The sequence below is a fragment of the Python bivittatus genome, unplaced genomic scaffold (genome assembly GCF_059951505.1).
Source record: "Python bivittatus isolate LINGU-HERP-01145 unplaced genomic scaffold, Pbiv_v1 ctg000020_np1212, whole genome shotgun sequence".
NCBI classification, from domain to species: Eukaryota; Metazoa; Chordata; class Lepidosauria; order Squamata; family Pythonidae; genus Python; species Python bivittatus.
Window position 1 is genome coordinate 59,105,813 of NW_028277030.1, and position 23,139 is coordinate 59,128,951.

The following is a 23,139-nucleotide window of genomic DNA, read 5'->3' on the forward strand; positions in this document are numbered from 1 at the left end:
GGAAAGCTGTTTACCCACCACAAATATAGAAAGACTAAAAATAAAGAAATAATGATCTGCTATTACAAATCAAGTCCAACAAGAAGAGGATATCTGAAAAGAATGCACCAGTTCTGGGAAGAAGAACATCCGGAATCAGAAATAACAGAACAGAGGCTAGCAGATCAATGCTGATTTATAATATGAAATAAAGTATTCATAGAAGTAGAACTGGAAGAACTACAAAGGTCTACCCAGAGCAAAGAAATCGAAGCCTTGCCAGAAGTAGCTCAGATTGTAGAGGCAAACCAGGGGGAGTCAGCAGTAGAGGAAGCCAGCATATTGAATCATTTTCAGACACCCTCTCGTTTGCCTTCTCCTCAGAAAGAACAAAGCTCTCTAACTAAAAAACAAAAAGAATTGAAACAAAGAATAACTTAGCATCTAGAACAGCACAAAAAGAACAGAATAAGGTTGCCTGCATTGAAGCTTGCTACAAAGAAACAGCTAGCACAAATATTAAAAGATGCCAATACTGTAATATCAAATATAAGCACCAGCTCACTGCAAGAAACAAACCAACTAATGTTCAGCACGGCTGCAGTTATAACTAAATACAGATCCATTACAAGAGGCAGCACCAGGCAACTATAGGTCAATTACCTGCTTACCAATAACTTTCAAATTGCTAACTGGTGGGTAGCTGATGCAGTCCAACAGCACCTAGTTGAAAACAAGCTCTTTCCATCTGAGCGGAAAGGAAACCACCCAAACAGCAGAGGTACAAAAGATCAGCTCCTAATTGACAAGATGATTTTGGAAAACTGCAAGAGAAGGAAGACCAACTTGAATGTAGCTTGAATTGATTACAAGAAGGCATTCGACTCCCTGCCACATGACTGGATAATCAAGTGTCTAGAAATAACAGGAGTCAGTAGAAACATCAGAAGCTTTGTGCAAAGACCAATGGCACAATGGAAGACACAGTTGCTGGTCAATGGTAATAGACTGGGAGAGGTTAACATGAAGAGAGGAATCTTTCAAGGAGACTCACTATCACCACTACTGTTTGTCACTGCATTGATTCCTCTGTCAACAATACTGAACAAGTCAGGCCATGGCTATCAAATATCAAAAACATCTGCCAGGCTATCCCACCTCCTTTACATGGATGATCTGAAGCTATATGGAAAAACACCATCTCAAATAGAATCGCTGCTGAACACTGTCCGAATATACAGCCAAGATATTGCAATGGAGTCTGAACTGGACAAATATGCCGCTCTTACCATCAATAGGGAAAAAATAGTGAAAACTAAAGATGCCTTATGGAAATAACATCAGGGGCCTGGATGAAGAAGATCGCTACAAATACCTGGATATCCTTAAAGCTGACAACATCAGACACACTGAAATCCAGAAGAAGGTTAGTAGTGATACATCATGAGTGAAGATCTTAAAGTGCAAACTCAGTGGAGGAAATACCATCAAGGCAATTAACACCTGGGCAATTCCAGTCATTAGATATACCGCTGGAAAAGTGGACTGGACTCAAGCAGAACTAGAAGTCCTGGATAGGAAGACCAGAAAAATAATGACAATGAATCATGCCCTTCATCCATGCAGTGACATTGATAGACTCTACTTACCAAGGAGCATAAGTGGGCTTGGAATGTTACAAGTACACCAGACAGTTGAAGAAGAAAAAAGGGCATTGGAAGAATATCTGAAGGACAGTGAAGAAGATGTACTGAAGCTAGCACACCATGAAGGCTTACTAAATACTTGAAGAATAAATGAAATAAATATTTGAAGAGACCAAACTGACCTATAAGAAAGTCCAAATGAAGAACAGAAAAGAGATATGGCAAAGCAAAGTATTACATGGACAGTACACACACACACACACACACAACTAGCAGGCATAGCAGATAACAACAAGACCTGGCAATGGCTAAGAGCAGGAAAGTTGAAGAAAGAGACAGAGGGGCTAATTCTGGATGCACAAGACCAAGCCTTAAGAACAAATGCATACAAAGCCAGAATTGAGAAGATAGCAACAGACAGCAAATGCCGCCTCTGCAAAGAAGCTGAAGAAACAGTGGACCACCTAGTTAGCTGCTGTAAGAAGACTGCACAGACTGACTACAAACAACAACATGACAAAGTAGTAACAATGGTGCATTGGAATATCTGCAAGTATACCATTTGCTTGCAAGCAAGAACTGGTGAGACCACAAAATAGACAAAGTAATAGAAAATGAAGAAGCTAAAGTACTCTGGGACTTTAGAATTCAGACAAGTACCTGCCACACAACACCCCAGACTTAACAACTGTTAACAGATAAGAAAGACAAAAAAGTCTGGATAGTGGACATTGCAGTACCTGGAGACAGCAGAATAGAAGAGAAAGAACTGGAGAAAATCACAAAATAAAAAGACCTGCAAATAGAAGTAGAATGACTATGGGAAAAGAAAGCAAAGATAGTACCAATAGTAATAGCCGCCTTAGGTGCAATCCCAAAACATCTGGAGCATCACTTGAACACCATCGGCATTGGCAAAATCACCGTCAGTCAATTGCAAAAGGCAGCTTTACTTGGAACAGCTTACATCCTGTGACGATACCTTTAACACCATCAAACAACAACTGCCTATCCCAGGTCCTTGGGAAGGACTCGATAAGTGAATAAAAATGCCAAATCCAGTCTGGTGTTCAAGAGGTGCTCCAGATGTTTTGGGATTGCACCTAAGGCGGCTATTACTATGCAACCAACAATAATAATGATGATAATATATTAAATGTATAAGCTGCCTGATTCCCAGCATCTCTGGACAGTTTACAATTGTTAAAACATTTAAAAACAAAGAACAATACAAAAAACACAAAAACAGCACAAGACAAAAGAACGACGATAGCAAAGAAAACAAACCCAGAGGGAAACAGAAAGGAGGAAAGGGGCATCAGTCGTCCTCTCCAAAGGGCTGGGCAAAGAGCCAGGTCTTTAAGGCCCTCTGAAATACCAAAAGGGTGGGAGCCATTCAAATTTTGGGGAGAACCTCATTCCATAGAGCAGGTGCTGGTACAGAAAAGGGGCACTTCCAGGTTCCAGACAGATGGTATTGTTTAATCAATGGAACACGGAGCACACCAACTCCAGGGGGATATAATTCCACAAGGCAGGAGCCATTACCAAGAAGGCATGCATCCTGGGTCCTGCAAGGTGATACAGCTTAATTGATGGGACCCCAAGCATGTCCACTCTAGCTGACCTCACCAGATGGTCTGAAACATACGGAGATGGGTGGTCTCTCAAGTTGATTTAACATTATTCCTATATGGGATTTTATAGTATGTAAAGCAACCCTACCTTACTATCTAGATAAAGTGATTGATACAGGTAGGCCTCACTTAATGACTGCTCTGTTTAGCAATGGTTCAAAGTTACGATGGCACTGAAAAAGTAACTTTATGACCAGTCCTTGCACTTACAACCACTGCAGCATCCCTGCACTTGTGTGATCAAGATTTGGGCACTCACAATTAGTAGGTGTTTATGACTGTCACAGCATCTGCGGTCATCTGATCACCTTTTGCATGCTTCACAGCCAGCTTCTGACAAGCAGAATTGAAGGAAACTCACCCAGTGCTGTAAAACTTGTTGATCCAAAGGTTCCTAATAACTGAAAAGCAGTTAACAAGCAATAGCCAAGAGAGATTAGAAAAGGAAGTATGCAAAAATGTCCTTTTTGAAGGCACTGACTGCAGTTTCAGCAAGAGGTTTATTCCCTCATCTCCCAGAGCTCTAAAGCCGCTGGAGATGGCTGTCTTGTGGTCTCCTTTTGAGGAGCAACTGTATGGAGTACTTGTGTGCAATTTCAAGTTCTCTTCTTGTCTGGAGAGGGATTACGAAGAGCTGGTCTATTTGCCAGCTCTTCATTCTGCTGTGGTCATTGGCTCTGCTTTTAGCGGAGCCATCTTCAGTTCACCATTTCTTCCCCAGAAAGCAAAGTCAATGGAGAAGCCAGCAGTAAAATCTCAAGTTGCGGTCACATGACGTCTTGCTTAACAACTAAAGCTGACTTGCTTAATAACCGCAACAGAAATGAGGTGATGTGATGTCTCACTTAACTACCATGTCACTTAGCAACAGAGTTGCCAATCCCAATTGTGGTTGTTAAGCAAAGATTACTTGTAAACGTTATTATCTACTACACATACTGGTTGGATTCACAAAACATGCTTAACTGTAATTTGATTTATTTAGTTCATGAGTTAGTGCCCTGTGCAAATTCATCATTACTGTTTATTCAATAAACCAGTAGTAGGGCAACCTTTTGGTGACTGAGGGCTGGACACAACATTCTAGGGGAGTGTGAGGGCCACAGCAAATGAGGCAATGATGCAAATGGATAGAGCTAATTTTTCCTTTACTGTGAGAAGGGGTTCTAGACCATCCTCAGACATGGGAGCTCATTGGATCACTTTGAGCCAATCACTCTCTTCCAGCCCAACCCGTCTCACAGGATTGTTACTGCTATGCTGCACATAATATAAATTTATACCAAAGTAATGTACCATCAAGTTGGTATTGACTCTTAACAACCACATAGATTAATTGCTAAAAATACTAAATACTAAGAATACTAGCAAAACCCCCTTAATTTGAATTTTTTAAAAATTCTACTAAGTCTATTGCACTGTGGCTGTTACATGTTTCCTGTTTCCTACCTCAAATAGTTAGAAACGTAGCCACCAAGTTTTGACTGTAGTGGTCAGAGGTGGCTCATAGCTCCAGTTGTACTGGAATAACAGGCTGCCCATCCCTGCAATAACCATGGTTAAATAAATCATGGGTTAGTACAATTTGTAAATCCAGTCATTGTTAATTTCATTTCAATCTACTTTTTCTTACCTTTACATAAGAAAAATGTGAATGCTTGCAAATTTTACATTATTCACCACTCATAAAGCTGACAAGGCTTCTAGAACAGCTTATATCAAAATTTCAAATTTATTGCTATGATCAAAGATCAGTAATGCTAAAAGAAGTAAAACAAGGGAACAGCTTATATAAAAATAAATGCTGGTATTTACTAATGAGGGAGATTAAGGAAGTCAAATGCATCATCAATATCTGCAGTATACTGCAAGTTCCTTTTTCTTATTTGAAAATTAAAATGAGAAAATTAGCTTCATTCTGCACATGACTATATTCCAGTAAGATAAACTATTCTATAAAATTTAAAGTGCCAACTGTTGAAGATAAAGTTTACCCATGGCTTGTCTCAATGATTCTTCTACCAGTGAAGTAGATTGAAAGCCACAAGTGCTGTATAATAAGTAGAAATAAATTTACAAACTCTTTCATAGTTTGTAAAATTTAGCTTGTAAATTTAGTTTAGTTTGTAAAATTTAATTAAGCATGGACTATCATGCTTGAGATTTTAAAAGGAAAAAGAAAGCCATTTTATTTGTCTACATATACAATCCATAACATTCCCCACGTTTTCTTCTTGCCCAAAATGTGACTTCTGGCTTGCAAAAACTAAATTCTAAAAAAGTTTATGAAACTCCCCTCCATGTAAGTTTAATATGATTAGAAAATGAAGATTAAGAATCCAAATAGAATTCTCATTGTAAGAATTTGTGGACTACATTAGGCCATGGAAGAATTTTATCTAGCCTACAAAACTGTTATGTTTTAAATGTTAATACCCCTTGAAACCTAACAGTACTCAATGTGTTTGCAAAATAATGAGAATCTCCCAAGCACCCTTTGAGATCTGAAGCATCCTTCTATGGTTATAATTTTTCTCACAACTCTTATGATTTTCTCACATTTCTTGCACCAGGAATGACTCTTGTTGCAGGTGTAGAGATCACTGTGCTATTGTTTTTATTTTTTAGCTTAGTAAATGTTACATTCAGGAATGAGATAAAGCCACAAAGACTTGCTAAAATAGTTGATAAGACATCAATAGGAGGAAAACTGAAATGTTTACATCTGTCTATACATACATACATTCATACATACTCATACATATTCATTTATACACACATACACTCAACTATAAAGAGTATGGAACAAACAAAAAAACAACATAGAAAAGGTTTAAGTTTCCCTGTCAGTAGGATGTTTAGATTCCTTCTTCACTGCCAAACTACCCAGATTACAACTGAGAAATGAGTTTACATTTAGAATCACAAAATATTTTCTACTACTGCAGTAAATCAATGAAAATTATTTTATTTTCTAGATTCTACAGGTAAAATCACACTTTTAAAATGCAGAATAAGCTCCAATCTAGCTAACCTCACACTCATCAATAAAATATTATTGAACTGGATTCTTTTCACAAGTAAACTTTTCAGTTGTCATAGAACCTGTGTCCTTTTTTGTTATCCATTTTTGTTGCCCCTCAGAAGAACTCAACTCAGATAATACTTCCCATATGTTACAGCTGAAAGTATGGTGTTAAGCAGAATCTATACAGATGAGGAATTGATGCAAAGTCTACTGCAGCTCTCTTACTTAATGTATGAGTTCTATATCAAAATATGAGTTTTCAGCATGAGAACCATGCAGTACTTCTAAAAGAGGTCACCCCCCCCAGACTATTAAAGGTTAGAGAATTTAACTAAGAATTAGGGCAAGTTTTTGTTACCTAGCAGCACCAATTATAGTAAGGCTGCGGCAGAAGGAAGGAAAATGAGATTTTAAAAAGTGAGGTTATTCCATTGGTTCTGGTGAGAAACCAACTATTTGACTTTTCTTTTTTCTCATCTGTCACTTTAGCAGTAGTCATTCCATCTGGACACCTAAACTGCTTCTAGTTAGTCATCATAAGATTTGTACATTTAAAAATCAGATGCCTATATTTGACTTTTATTCTTCTTTCTTATTCCCTTCCCCTCGTTCATATCTTATTTATTTATTTATTTATTTATGCATGCATGCATGCATGCAATTTATATAGCCCCCTATCTCACAATAGTGACTCTGTCTTTTAGAATGTCAGTAACTGCATTTTAAATTACTCTGGGGATGGGTTATTATTTGTGTAAGTTCATTATGCTGTCCATATTGTTAAACAGAGAGCCAGTCTGGTGTAGTGGTTAAGGCATCAGGTGAGAAACTGGGAGACCGTGAGTTCTAGTCCCGCCTGGGCACAAAGCCAACTGGGTGACCTTGGGCTAGTCACTTTCTCTCAACCCTAGGAAGGAGGCAATAGCAAACCACTTCTGAAAAACTTTGCCAAGAAAACTGCAGGGACTTGTCCAGGCAGTCTCTGAGAATTGGACACAACTGAACTGATCTTAAAAAAAATTGTCAAACAATGCAACCATATAACTTTGCTTAAATTATTTTTAGAGAACTATTAAACTTAACCAACTCACTTATCAGTTAATAGAAGACTTGATTGATTGATTTGATTGATTGATTGATATCCCCTCTTTTATTTTGTACATACATGATGCTCCTATCTCCCATTTTCCCCACAATAACCCTGTGAGGAAGGTGGGCTTAGCTGAGAAAGAGTGACTGACCCAAAGTCACCCAGCCAGCTTTCATGCCTAAGAGATGTAAGGTAAGGTAAATGTAAATGCTTTGAATCAAGCTGGACTCTGTTAGTTCATGGACTCATCCATATAGTTACTTTCCAACAATATGGAAGTTGTTTTTGCCTTCTTCTGCAATAGTTTTTCAACTTCCCAATCTAGCCTACAGTCCTTATAGTTCCTACTAGTCTGCCAATTCAAGCATTAACCAAAGCTGACCCTGCTTCACTTTCAAGATTAACCAAGGCTGACTAGGTACTACCAAGAAAAAAAGAAAAAGTGAGATAAACTGAATTATTTTATTTTCATGATAGTGACAAGTTTTACTCATAAAGCAGATGAATACATATATCAGGTTGCTAAAAAAACTCAGTGGAGAAAGTCTCTGCAGCATAACAACCTTTACCCAAATCAGCCCAATGGTGGACTTTACTCCAGATAGTTGTCTTTCTTTCATTATTTTGGTTTTGGCCTCTTCTTCAACTTCTCAAGTGTTAGATTATACCTTTTATTTACCCCCAACCCCACAGATTACACCTTATTTCCTTTCCAGACGTTGACCCTGTTCCTACAATTACCAATGGCTGTACCAATGACTATAGACTAAATTGTAGGGGTGTACAAACCATTTTGAACTTGAAACAGGTTTTCCAATTTTAGTGGAAATGTTCTGTTGTTCTGACCATAACAGCGGTGTTCTAAGCTAGTGTGAAACACTTTTGGTATAGTAGGAACATTTCTGCTATGGTTGAAACATATCTATTTTGAGTTCAACTTCAAAATGTTTAGACTCTGAAACAGTCTGTAAGCTAAATAGGCACTATGAATAAAGTGACTTAATTCTACTATATCACAAACTAATTTTACATTAGAATTAGATATATGTAAATACCTTTTCACAACTTCCATTCAATTTCCATGATTTGGCTTTTCTTATCTAGAATTTTTTAAAAAAAACCCAAATTCCCATTCATCATTCCTTATAAACACACATCTTATATTGTTTCAAAGGAATCAAATCCTTCAGGCTTGTCTCATCATAATTTTGACCTTATTTCTTTCTGAAATGAGTCATAGACTGAACATTCAGTATTGCACAACAATAGCAATGTAGCTTATGATAGTTCCTTACATGCCAATGCATATTCAAAATTTACAACTTAAATACAGTGGGCATCACACTCTTAAATTAAATATTTATAAGAAAAACTAGGGCAGGCCACATCTCATAAATACAGAAAGAACACTTCATTAAAAAGAAAGAATCAGTGCAGCCAGGCTGAGAGAACAAATGAAGTATACTATAGAGGCCAATTCTTTACCTGAAGTTAAAAAACATATTTAAACAGAAGCAGCACATAAGTTTTAGCATGATAACCATAAATAAATAAATAACAGTTTGGATTTCCAAATAGCACTACTTATTTACATTGGAAGCTGGAGCTACAATAGTTTTAGCCCAATCTAATAAGTAGCTCACTCTTTATATCCCACTCTAGAGTCCATAGTCAAACAGGAATATTCCTTTGCTCTGCACTGTATATGCTATGAGTATACAACCTAGTTGTCTCCAAATATTTGTGATCACAATTCCTACTCTCTCTAAACATGGCCATAGAGTTGTATTTATTGGAGCAGTAGTCTAAAACATACCCTTATCTATGCATTTTTATGACTGCCTAACTACTTAAATTGTCCTTTCAAGTCTTAGAAAGGAAACAAGATTTACCAAACATTTTACCTACCCCAAGAACCCACAACTTTTTAATGCTGAGTGGGAGCTATACCCTTCCCATGCTGATTTCTTGGGGGATAATCTCTGGCCATAACACTGTTAATTTAGAATAAAAGGTATTCTTAGCATATCTTAACAATCATTAGATTCTGAATAGGAAGGCACAATGTAAAGCTTGAGAAGGAAGCTGTGGCACTCCTATTGTGTTATAAAATGGCCGTGGCTTCCTTTCATCCTTGCCATATCAGATTAGAGGCTTATATTACACCCTGGCAGCTCATATTCCACTTTCAAAGAACATCCATAAGTCTTATCACAGGGACCAAAAAAAAATGGGTTATACATCAGATTCTATCCATCTAGCTGTAGTTCTCAGTGGTCTCTTATTATATCAAGATACATATACATATATGCACTTGTTTAATGTTATCTGCTTCACTATCTGGTGTTCTCAAACTATTCAATGAACATATATATTTATTTTAAACAGTATTATACAATGGGAGATTCTATGATAAGATGTTAATAACTTCTGAGAACATCTCTTTTAATTTCAGTAGTTTATAAGGAAAACTTACATTCACCCTTGTATGCACATCTTAGAAAGCCATACTCAGTGCAATTAGAAGGAGCCTAGGCAGAAATAATTTTCTGGTTTGAAGTTAAAATGTCATATTAGTTCAGATAACAAACTATATGTTCTGATACAATAGCACTTAGATCACAAGCAGCCAACAGACTACTGTATTTTTAAGTCCACTTATACATATTTCAGACTAGTGGCATAAACAAGAATCTACATTTGCTAAATTCATCCTGGGATGTTAAGAATATTTTTAAAACTTCTGAATCCAATTTAGATTCTTACAAGAACAGTTAGCTGTTTAAAATACAGATAAAAGCTTTGCAAAAAACTAATCAAACAGCAACATTCCCTGTTCAGAATAAATGGATATCTCAGTTAGGACAGCAGGTACACTTGGACAGTTTCAAAGCTATTCCTTAATTTTGTCTTTACTTGAAAGTGTGTTATTTGTAATATGAGTTAACAATTCCTATGGTGACACTGTGCCCTCCATTGTATTTTTTGTATTCATGCGGGGGTGGGAAGAAGAGTACTTTGTATGATTTCTTGAGTAACTACAAAACCCTTCAAGATGAAATTAGTCTTTTGTCATGGGCAGATGAGGCACCTCAAGTGTGACTACTTAACACTTTTTTCTTCTTTCATAAACACACGTTTCATTATAATTTGGCAACAGCTCAACCAGCAGATAGTAAAACATAAGACAACACAAACTCTATGAACTAGCATTACCCAAAATGAAGTACACAATCTACAACAATATAGACAAAGACTTATAAGTCTCCAAAGGAGTCTTCAGTTTCAAGGAGTCTTCAGTTTCAAGAGCTATGTTAAAAGCAAACATTACTGCTGTCACTCATTCAATTACAGCTTATAAATATCTGGATTAGATCACTTTAAAAGCCTTTCTACCATGTGATGTTTCTTAACTAAAGCCTTTAACTGTCAAGGATTTAATACTGTAACTCAAAGATTGGTACCCTTTTTGCCCTTGACCTCAACAATTGCTGTAGGAGGCAATGAGCAGTGAGTTGGCCCCAAAACACATGTACTGAGAGAGCATGTATATGTAGCTGACTTTATAGAGAGAGCAATTCTCCCATTATTCTTTCATGTACACTCTTCAGTGTGCATGGAGAAGAAGCCTTAAGCCACCTTTCCCTATGTGGTGACATCACTCTGCACCACCACTCAATCCCATAGGCAAGAGAGTACATGATTCAGTCAAGCCCATATATAGTCTTTTTTGGTCTATCTCCATGTATTTTTCCCAATTTAATTCATTTTCCCAACAAGCAGCTATTTGCACTGAAGACAGTGTTTTTTCAATGAAATCATGGAAGCAATGGCATGGAAGCAGGGAGATCTGTAATCAGATATGAATATGGACATTTTCAATTATTTTTACTCTATGTATGCACAGAATGGCAGCTTTCAACATCCACATATCCATTCAGTAAACTGCCCTAGATAATATATGCCCAAGTCCTAGATAATATATCTGATTTATGCTGTGTGTTGTGAAAAAAATGTAGTGAATACATCTAACTTACAAGCCATTTAATAGCTGGAAAAAATAATTCATATAGAACTAAAAGATGGGAGTTTATTCTAGTGAATATTAAATGCCTACAAATCTTTTATTTTGAATGAAAACATTTCTTTAGCCAGGACTAGATAATCAAGACTTAAAACAGAACTAGGGTACTGCAAGAAACCGCTCATGAAAATACACTTCAAGATACTGTTGACTGTTCTTTCATACTCTTGAATGTTTCATTTGGAAAGTTCAAGTACCACATTAAACAAAATGCTTTGAGTTGGCAGAATGCTTGGAAAATTCTGATCACAATTTAGATTTACACATACCTTTTTCTTTGGCACTTCCTGCCTGTGCCATCCTAACAATAAGTGCCACTTAAACTTACTTTCTCCAGTAATCCTTTGTGCATCACAGTAGCAGGAATATTTGCAAGATTTAAAGCTTTTCACCTGACAATTCTCAAAAACCCTCAAGAGTAGAATAAAGTAGAAAAGAGGTTTGGGGAGACAGAAAGAAGACTACAGTTCATTGATAGGCCCAAGCTTAAAGTGTTCTATTGATATTATTCACCAGAAAATACCTGAAATTTTTAGAGGAGGGCAGAAATAATTCTGATAGTTATCAGAATTTCCATCGTCTGCCCAAATCTCAAGAAGTGCCTAATTTTTTTTCTATGTAGGCTGGACTAGTCAGGCCCTAGTTTTTATCCAGCAAAACATTTTGCATATTCTCAAGTGAGAAAACATGCTTAGCTTCTTTAATACAAGAGGCCCTAATCAACCAATATTTCATCTTGAATGTCTCCCTATAAACAAGAGCAAAACTGCACTTTCGTGCCTCATTAGGGGGCACACATACCTCATATCTACAAATAGTTAGATAAAATCCAAGATGTGTAGTATTGAAAATCAGTTTCATTTGTCTCAACATCAGCCGCTTTTTCATGTGTATGGTCTGTCCAAATGTAACTCCTATGCACAGATAATTAGAAATATACAATAATATTTTATTTCTAGTGATAAATGGGAATGATTAGGAAGATAAATGGGAAGAAATATTATCCAATATAATGTAAGCTGATGGGAAAGATCATCCTTCAGTTTCAAGTGAGGTAGCATCAGCATGCTGGTAATAGGCAGTTTAACATCACTATCTCACACCAAACTGGAAGAACTGTTGTGGAAATCCTAACCCAGTGTCTGACAGACCTGAGGCTTGGATGGGTAGAAACAAATTCAAGATTAATCTCAGCAAGATGGAACTGTTCTTTGTCCAGAAACAGCTCATACATGGACCCAGTTCTATTTGGACCATGAAACCCTGGCAGTTATACTGGATGGGAATTTCCAGTACAATGGGTGGGTGGAATGGGATGGTAGGGATTTCTAAAGGTCCCTCAGTAAAGATGCCTGAACAATTTAGCAGTTCATTCATGGACTGGTGTTTAGCTAAAAAACAGGAAACACAGACCAGGAATAAATGGACAGAGCTAAGCAGTGGAACCTGCCAAGGATCCATATTAAAACCAGTGCTTGTTAGCTTGTTCACAGGTTACAGATGAGCAGTGAGGTAAGACCAGATCCCTACTACTAACTTATAGGCTATTTCCATGATAGTGTCTTACAGCATCCCCATATTATCACAGAATCATTGCTGAAATAATATAAATCCTATAGTCATTATTATTATTTTGGCACAAATATGGTTGGATGACTGTAGAAGATACTGTAAGACACTAATGGGGAAATGACCAGGGTGTTTTCTAGCTTCACCCACATCTGAAGTTTGGGCTTCTCTTAACATGAGGCTTTAATATATTAGCTTTTGCTTGAATTATTAAATAAGGATAGAATTTTTAGACTTAATAAAAAAGTTTGCTAATAGTTCTTTCTTATGATTCATATACGGCACTTTAGCTAAATATTGAATACTAATTTAATCTTATTAATGGTTTTGGAATCTGAAATTGATACAAGAAACTTTAACATGAAGCACTGATCTAATGTTACCTTGAACTTTTAGTTCAATTTTATATAATTTGTACATTTCATTTCTATTGTCTTTTTTATTTTTCCCCCCTCTATTTCCTCTTGCTAATGTTTTTAAATCAATGAGGGAAAGGGAAGGAAGGAAGGAAAATACACACACACACACACACACACAAATATGCATATCCATAATGTGGAAGGAGGAGGCGAGAGTGGGCAGGGGGGATTGATCTTCACTTAACATATAACATCTGTCTATCACTCTCATGCTAAATAGTCACCTGAATGCTATCCTTGCTCTATTTATACATAAGACTGCACATTCTTTGCAATTCCACTACAGAGAGGGCAAACTGCATTGGGAATGTAACACATAGGACTAACTATATTACCACAGCTATTTAACTAGAGTACACTTTCAATTTCTCTTTCCATATTGTTCTTCCTCTGCTGCTAGCGCCTTCCTGCTTGCTTATTTTTATTGCTTTTCTAGAACCTTAGAAGGCAAAATGTCTTTAGACACTTAACCAACCCCTCAAATACTGACAGGATACTATGATACTTGGAAAAGAAACGAAATTGCACTTCTTGAAAACTGTGGCAAGGCAAAGGTGGAGGAGAAGCTCTGCCACAGCTACTAGAAATCAGCATACAGTATTTTAGAAGATACCAGTGAAACTCCAAATCTATGGGTATGGTTGCTTGGCAACTAACTACTAGAAAAAAAACAAGATATTGCAATTCAAGTACAAGAGGATCATAGTTCACAATGCAAAGCTGAGAATACTTCTGCATTATACCTAGATTCTATCAGAACCTACACCTGATTCTTCAAGGGGTTGCTAACACAGGAAGCATCCCCCTACCCATGATGCACATGGTAGTCTCTGCTGCAAAAGGAGAACTCTCTCTCTCTCTGGGTTCTCAAAGTTGCAAGCTATAAAGATTGCCAACTTCCTTGAGTACTCTCCTGCTAGTAAGCTGAGGATATTCTCTCCCAGGGCAGGTGGGATGAGCACTCTTCCAATGCATATCTACTTCTTCCTTATGTATGCAGGGCTACCAGCACAGTAAAGAGATTACATGGACATGTCACCTTGAGGAACCCCCACAATATAGCTATGGTGACCTGGAAAAGTAGATCTGGAGTTTTGCTCAAGAGCACAATAAGTAACAACTCAATTTTCACTGGGTGGTTAGTCTTGCACCCCCTCAATTGACTAAAATGCCTACCTTTTACTCTTGCAAAATCAGGTGCCATTTTCCTTTCTGACAACAATGGTGGCCAGTGGAGGAGGAAGACAAATTCCCAGAACAGTGTGATGCATGAGACATCAGGCAATGCTGAAGGTGAGAGCAGTGCAACCTGTGATGCTTCAGATTGCACAGTGGGGGTAGCATTGCTAGGGTAGACTGCTTACTGAGGCTTTCCTTTCATAATACAGGTATAGAGGAAAAGGAACTCTGTGAAGATGGTGGTTCACAAAGAGGAGGATAAACTGCCAATAGTATGAGATAGTTCTCACATAGGCAGTGAAAAACAGAGTAATAGCAAATCTGATTGTTGCAAAAACAAAGAACAAATGGAAACAAACTAGTCAACTCAATAGAATGAGTCAGGTGGCTTGTTATACGGAGTGGGAAGGAGAGGCACAAGAGGATTATTTCTATATAGAGAACTTGTTCTTTAAAACATGCAGTTGCTTAGTTTTTTTTTGCTGTGGTTTCTTAACTTTCCTCAATAAAAAATTATCAGAAGTTCTGATATGCATATATGAATTTGCACAAGTATTTCCAGTCCTGCTTATTGGATTAAGCCTGACAACTAAGATAGCATTCCACTCTCTAAATGGGACACCACCTACCTAACATGCTAACCTCTAACTTGCATAGTCTGATCATGCAGATGCACTTCAGGTTGCTATAGTGGACACAAAGGCTTGCTGACGCAAGCTTGACATAAGCATTTTAAACCATGGCCCTCTTCTTTCTCCCAAATATGGTGGCACACAAACACAAGTTTGGCTTATGGAGGAAGACTCATTTCAGGAAGAATAGCTACCCATATCAGAGAGTCAATCACCTCCTTTTCTCAGTACTGAACAGTTTCTTAAGAACTAGACAAAGAATTACTGCTCAACTGTGTCTCATTCCTTAATTCCAAGTATATATCTGCTAGGGCTAAGCAGCACTTTGAATCTGAATCCAAAAAAGTGTTCTGGAACACATTAGGATGCAAACATAGTACCTATCTGCAGTTCCTTAAATCAAACACATTTTTCCCAGCTCATGTGGCAGTTGCAAAGCATAGCCATTCAATTCTGGAAAAGCAAATAGCTGTGGAGAAGTGCTATGTTTGTGCCCTTGCATGCTCCAAAACACTGCACAGAACTAAAATATATCCTTTTATTTCATTATTTTGTCTTCAGCTGTTGCTATCTCAGGATTCTAGGAAAAAAGAAACAGAACCTGCAAAACTAAAGTCCTTCCACACTTGTTACCTTATCCATGTACTGCTAACAGATTTCCCATGTGAGAATAGAATGATGAACTAGGTAAATCTCTCATCCAAAAGAGTTCTAAACTTCATACTTGCTGGAAAAAATAGTAAACCTGTCGTAATACATATTTGTTGTAAATCTTCAGCAAGTTAGTCATAGTCAGAAATGTTAATGCATTCCATGGTGTGATGTGGAGCATCTCTAATGTTTATTCAATGAAATACTATACATAACAGTCCATCTGTTGAATGTGTTGCAAGTTCAACCACATAACTTGCATTCTGACAGAACTCATGTTGTGTTTACAATGCTAGTTATCCTTTTCATAGCCCTTTAGCAGGATAGAAAATAATGATATAAAAGCTTTATATCCTCATCTTACAATCCCATTTGATGCTAGACAACAAAGAAAAAGCTTCGTGCCTCAGATTTTTGCAAAATGGTTACACTTCTATACATTGACTTTCCATATTAATGAGCATGTGTGCGCCATCACTTTCCACTATCCCATCACATACTGCATTTCAATCAAGATTTGAGGCTTACCTACTCAAGCACAAAATGAAAATATTTTGGGTTTCTGCAACCCAGGCCTTATCACCTACAAGCCATTGTTTAAAACGCACATGGTGCAAACCCAAACTTATGTCTATTTCAGATTCAGATGATAAAGTAAGGCTGAACCCTTACTTAAAAACACTGTGAGAACTAGCAGTAAGAGGGTAGTGTGCATTTGCTTATTAGTTAAACTTTTCAGCATAGAATGTTGTATGAACCAGATGGTGATTATATGAATGGCAAGCTAAGGTACTTTTTAGGCAGATGGTATACAGTAGCAAAGTAACTCTCATTAAAGGTACCACCATTTATACAATTAAAAAACCACCCCAAAATAACTGTAATATTAAGAGTCATAGGCAATGAGACAAAGTTACATAATCACTTCTGATATGTCAACCTGACTTCCATATCCCATAACAAAGGTTTCACATTTTTGAATGAATCCAAAAAATGGATTTTGCCCTTTCATAGCAGTTGCACTCTGGGGTGACCAACTCCATTATTCTATGATTTTATGACATTTTCCCTGAGGTCATTGTTCTCTTTGATCATTGCCACCCCAGATTCCATTAATGTGTGCATGTTGGATTTTTTGTGCCAATAGTCAGAAAGGCAAGACAAGTAAGAGTATGCTATTTAGAGGAATTAGTGAAGAATAGAAGGTACTCTTCTACTTTTACCTGAACATGCTTCAGAATGGCCTCAGTCTTCTCTCTCATGTCTCTGAAGGGACATCTCTTGGAAAGCATGAGCAGACGAGCAAGCATTTTGTTCAGCCCACCTGAAGCACTACTTGCAGAGGGCAAGAGCCCTTCTGCAGTTAGAGGAGATGCACTGTCTTTGTCCAAGGCCATTGCCTCACTTTTCTTTAGGACTGCTTGCTTTATATTTTCCAAGGCGCTGTCTCTTGCGCTGGCATCCCTGCTGCACAGCCCATCCCACCTCATCTCTCCATCTCGGTCAGCCATTATTTTAGAAAAACAATTCTCAACTCTTTCTGAGTCTCAGTTCCTTGGTGCTGTCCTCATGGCAAGCCTTCTCTGGAAAATTAAGAAACTTAAGAAAACTTAAGGGGAAGAGCTAAAGAAAAGGGGAGACTGGCACCACCGCTGGGTTACCTGTCAACCCTCATTACCTCATCGCCCATCTGCATCGCGAGCAGCGCCAGCAATGCTCTCAGCCAAGTTGGCGGTGGAGCAAAGAGATTTCTACCACAGTCAGGCAGCGGGTACTTTGACTTCCATACTCCCGGGCCAACTACAAACTTTTACGGAGAATGACTGGGAAATTGTATTCATTGTAGAAAATGAACTAGGAAGAGGAGGAAAAAGCGTCTGGTTTCCTCTATCTCCCTCCCTCCCTCCCTCCCTCTGTGCAAGCCACCCTCACCCTCTAGGAAAAAAATGAAGTCCGAGCTTGCCTGATCTCAACTCAGCAGAACTCGCCTTTTTAATTCGCCCCCTCCCACTTCTCGCCTTTGGCAGCAGAGCCAAAACTCGACTCGAGAGGGGAAAAAAAGCCAAGCGTGCAAAGACGAGTGGAGAAGGGGTGGGGAGACGGGCTGGGGACCCTGACACGAGATTTTACCTGAGGAGACGGCCAGGAATCGGAGCGGGCGAAGCTACATGCCCCACACCCGATTCCGACTCCAGGGGTGCCCGCTCCTCTTCCCCGGCCCCGACCAGCCCAACCCCGCCTTCCCTCCTAAAGTTACACAGACCACCCGCCTCTGAGGCGACACGAAAGGGATCCACTTCAGCCAATCCCGTCTTAGCTGCAACCAATCAACGTACAGCATTCCTGAGGTATCTGGGACTTGTAGTACCAATCAGGCAGAACCTGAGCGTTCCTCACCCTGAGACCGAGAAATCCCCGGAGAAAAGGGGAAAGGGGGCGGGGACGATAGGGTGCATGATTTAATCACGTGGGCGTATAAAATGAAATGGCCAAACAGACGGGCTTCTTTCGCCGTTCGTTTGGTAGCGTCAGCATTTTTGTATCTAGGTGAGATGCATCTGATGAGATGGACGAACTGGAGCCCACCCAAGGTTTTCTTATAATAATGTGGTAGCCTTAAAGTACCAGAAACTGTTGGTCCCCCTGCTTATTTTTATACGGGATTTTTATAAGCTTAGAAGGAAAGGAACCTTTTTATACTCTGCAGTTTTTCTAAGTTGTGTTTCTAAGAAGTTTATAGGAAAGGGTTAGCTTATCAAGGTCTCACAGATTCTCTTTATGTTGCTTTAACCCAAAGAAGCCATTTGGATATATATATAAATTCACCAGGTTAAACTTTTATTGTGGTTCTGAATTTTAAAATACTTTATAAATAGAATAATATATTGAACTCTTAAAAAAAGTACTTTTAAAAAAATCATTGTCAGGTCCTTCCAGCCCACACAGCTACAGATCTTTCCTTTTTCTATATAGGGATGGTTAATCAAAAAGTGAAAAAAATGCAAAGAACTAAGTAGTCCCCCATTTTCTAATAAGGTTGGCTGACACTGTTAACTGCCTTGAATAACTTCAGCTTAATTACTGTGGATCTCATCTAATCATTGAAGCCAGGCCTGGCTGTAGGTGGGTGATATCGCCAAATGCTGCTTCTCTTCTAATATATCATCATAAGCCTGGATGTGTGCCCAGCTTAACAGCAGAGAAGCAGGATTGTTTTTGCATCAGTAAGATAATATTAGTTTGTTTATTACAAATAAGCTTTTGGGAAGCCTCCTACAGCACATTTGGTGGTAAGGGTTATGGGTTGGGGGTAAGGGTGCAATAAAGATTAGCAGATCTGGGATGGTCATTTCTTGCCTTTCTATTTTTATACTCAGGGTGAAAAAACTTCTAGGCTCCTTCCCACAGAGCAGTTGGTGGTATTTTGTTATTTCTGACTGAATCAAAAAGTCTGAACAAAAAACAGGTTTTGTTGAATCTACCGCATTAACGTATGAAAGCAAAATATCTAATGTTTATTGTACAAAAGTTAGCTTCCTGATAAGATGTTAACTATCCAATTCAGAGTATGTATACTCAGTGAACTTAATAATTATTTTCTTTAAAAAATTAAAAATAGTAAATTTCTGTATACTCATGCTAGTCTGATGCATAATAAAATACAACTTATTATTTAGATGGGTGTCATCTGTCTTTTATAATTTCTGAGACATGCTATATGTGCATTCCCAATTTTTTTCAAAATACAGAGTATGTACAAAAAGCCTAATTGCTCATTGGAAGGATCGATAATGAAGCTCAAGCTCAGATACTTTGGCCACCTAATGTGAAGAGAGGACTCCGTGGAAAAGATGATGCTGGGAAAGATGGAAGGCAAAAGGAGAAGAGGACGGCAGAGGATGAAATGGTTAGATAGCATCACTGAAGCAATGAGCATGAAACTGAGCAAACTCAGGGAGGCAGTGAAGGACAGGAAAGCCTGGCACAATATGGTTCATGGGGTCATGAAGAGTCGGGCATGACTTAACGACTGAACAACAACAACAACAACAAGACAGTACAGGAAATAGCTTCTGTCAAAACTATTAACATTTTTATTAAACATACAGTATACCAATAATGCTATTCCATTTCAGGATAAGTAATATTATGCAAAGATAGAACAAGAATGAGCACTAGTGAGCAATAGAAATTAAAGGCAAGAGAAAAGAAAAGGAACGGCAATTTTTACCCCAACATAATTCATGCTTTACCCAAGCATGCTCACACTGTACTATGCAAGAGAGGATCTCTGATATGGAAACTACTTTGCAAGCCAACGTATCCCATCAGTTAGGAAGTATATGCAGTGTACTGACCTGCTCAAGATTCCTTCTTAAAAATATCTACATTACTAATCATAAAGTATTTATGGAATTACATGTTAGACTCTTCATCCAAAAAGTTAAAAGTGGAATATAATGTTATTTCCTACCCTTCACTCTAAATATAATCCTCTGAGAATGAAATTATCCAAATATACTCTTCTATATTGTGTGAGACTAGTGACAGGGGATAAATTCATAAAGGCAAGCCAGTTTACCTTACATTTGGTATTTATGTGCTAGTCAGACTGGCATTCATGCTATTCCATATGGTGTACAGTATCTTAACTTTGGCTCCTGCAGAACTTACGGCTTAAATAGCAAAACAGTTTACCACCCCAGTACTTAACCCTGCCAAATATTTACCAAAATTGGGGATGACAACTGGCAGGAGCAGCTGCTCTCAGATAAGGGCAATACACCAAGCCCTCCAATAACTATCTTTGGAGCAGATGCAGTACATATGTGGGGAATACATACATAGGAATTCATTATAGTTGTGGGCGCTTGAATCTGTATCATTGGATTGAGACTAGATGGGCAAATTATTAGAATTTGAAACCTGGCAGCCAGATTACAAATGAAAAAGTACAATATAAGGTTAAAAATGAGTTGAGTTAGGATAACCACATGAAAATATTTCTGATAGGATCAAGCTGGTTACAGTGTGAAAAAATATTTTTAAAGTCAAGTGTGAGCAACATATAACCTTCCATGTTGTTTTATTACATCTTATACCAGCCCTTATAATTAGTCATGCTGGCTAGGAGCTGATCTAAGGTTCAACATCTGAAGGACCACACATTTCATCCCTTTTAATATAGGTTCCAAATTGACATTCAGGAAAATAGCTCTACAAGTAGGCTTCCAGTCTGGGGATAATAACTTCAGTTCATTTATTTATTTATTTATTAAACTTGTCCCCGCCCATCTCCCCCCAATAGGGGACTCTGGGCGGCTCACAACATACTAAAACAATAAATAAATATACAATTAAAATTTATAACAGGACACGTTTACAAACATAAAAGGAAAAAATCCAGGAGGCCAATGGTAGCAACACCAGGCCTCTGGGGGGCTAGCCAACCCCACATCTGATAACCTCCCTCCCCACCCCAGGCCAGATGGCAGAGCCAGGTCTTCAAGTCCCTCCAAAAGACCAGGAGTGAGGGGGCCTGTCTCACCTCCGGGGGCAAGATGTTCCAAAGGGTGGGGGCTACAGCAGAGAAGGCCCGCTTTTTAATCAGATATTTCATATAATCGTACTTTTCCAAAGTGTAACTTCAACTATTACTAAAATAATTATTCCTATACCTCTAACAAGCCAAAACTAATATTCATTCCAAATGAGTGACGGTGTTTCTGTCCTGTTAATTTTAAAGCCAGGATTTCCTGACAAATAGCCAGTTGGATACTCATTGGCAAATGAATATTCTATTCTGCTGTAGAAAATAGATAGAAAGGGGACACATATATCACTATCCTAAAAGGTCACTAAGTAATATGACTAATAAAATAAGTGGTACAACCAGCAAACTAAAATATATTCAGTACCCTTCTAGTTATAGGACTTGACTACAGTAAGAAAAATATAATAGAAATATTATGAACTATATACAAACCTTCTCTACATCTCAAAAGAATAAATGTAATGGACAAAAATATTATAGGAGTAAGATTTGGGACAGTGGACAAATACTGCAACAACTATTGCCTCCTAATAAAGATAAACTCCTGAAACTAAGAACCAAAAGTTTGTATAAAATAAATTGCCAATGTGGGGACAATTATATTGGACAAACTGGGTTTCCCAAAAAGTGCAGAATTAAAGAACATGAAAGCAACATTATGCTTAAAAACATACAACAATGAGCATTCACTGAACATCAATCACAAAGGCCAAAACAAAAATAAACCGCTAGAGAAAGTCAACATCCTGGCACAGTGTTAAGAGATATTTATATAGAAACTACAAATTTATAAATATCCCAAAAATTGAAATAGCAGTATGATTATATGGTGGCTATTGATTAATTGTGGACATTCTGCTCCATCAAACACAGGTACCATGACGTTGGTTGCTATGGGCCTGGATGGCCTGGGCATCCATTGATTATAATGGTTCTCTCCAACCTGAGAACCACTAGTTCCTTCCTTGCCATCTTCCTTCCTTACACTAAGGAGCTGTTGTACAGATTTTTTATTTCAAGACAATAACTTTTTAATTAGTAAATATCTGGAATTAGGCACATTTAAACCATTATTTTCAACTGACATAGGCATTTCTAATGCTGTTACTGAATTACAGTGCAATCCTAAACATATCTGCTAGGATACAAGTTCAGTGAGTCCAGAGACTTAACTTCAGATAATTAGGTACAGGCTTGCTGCTTTAGTTTATTTTTTTTAAGGGTTAGGATTAAATAAACAAAACAGTCTTCCTTCTAGGGCTGTAATTAAGAAAAAAAATACATCTATTTGGGAAGACATACTATACGGGAGGACAAATTTTGTCTTCATCTCATCCATGTCCTCAACTTCAGTTCTTTTATTTTCTTTCATAGAATTCCACTAGGCCGATTTGACTACAGCACAGCTTTCCCTAGCCTGGTATTTTTGATTCCAAGTCAGCATGGCTGATATGCTTCATCTAGAAGGAACTAAAGTGTGTAGACCAACACATCTTAAGGGTACTAGTGGGAGAAAGCTGCTTTCAGACAAGAACACTTCAATAAAACCTCTGGTCTTACCCCTCAAATCCTTGGCAGAAGTTTTGTGCTGCCACACTAGTGTCCTTACTGCTATATTCTGTCTTCCCATGGAGTTGGTCAGCAGAAAAATGGCTGCCAGCCAGTACCCCA

The 23,139-nt window shown here is 38.0% G+C and overlaps 1 protein-coding gene across 6 annotated transcripts in view; it reads right to left on the bottom strand.

Moving 5' to 3' along the window:
- The window catches only part of SESN1 (sestrin 1), a 59,775-nt gene extending 36,636 nt beyond the window's left edge, over positions 1 to 23,139 (bottom strand). For 2 of the 6 annotated variants that reach the window (XM_025170400.2, XM_007434020.3), the window contains exons 1-2: positions 18,045 to 18,187; positions 17,138 to 17,497 (exon numbers count right to left, since the gene is read on the bottom strand). In XM_025170400.2, coding sequence (XP_025026168.1) covers positions 17,138 to 17,425 — 288 coding nt within the window. In that variant the 5' untranslated portion in view covers positions 17,426 to 17,497; positions 18,045 to 18,187. Of the gene's footprint in view, positions 1 to 17,137; positions 17,794 to 18,044; positions 18,188 to 18,250; positions 18,310 to 23,028 lie in introns of those variants that run through there. The other 4 variants (XM_025170398.2, XM_088139206.1, XM_025170402.2 and 1 more) reach the window with 4 other exon arrangements.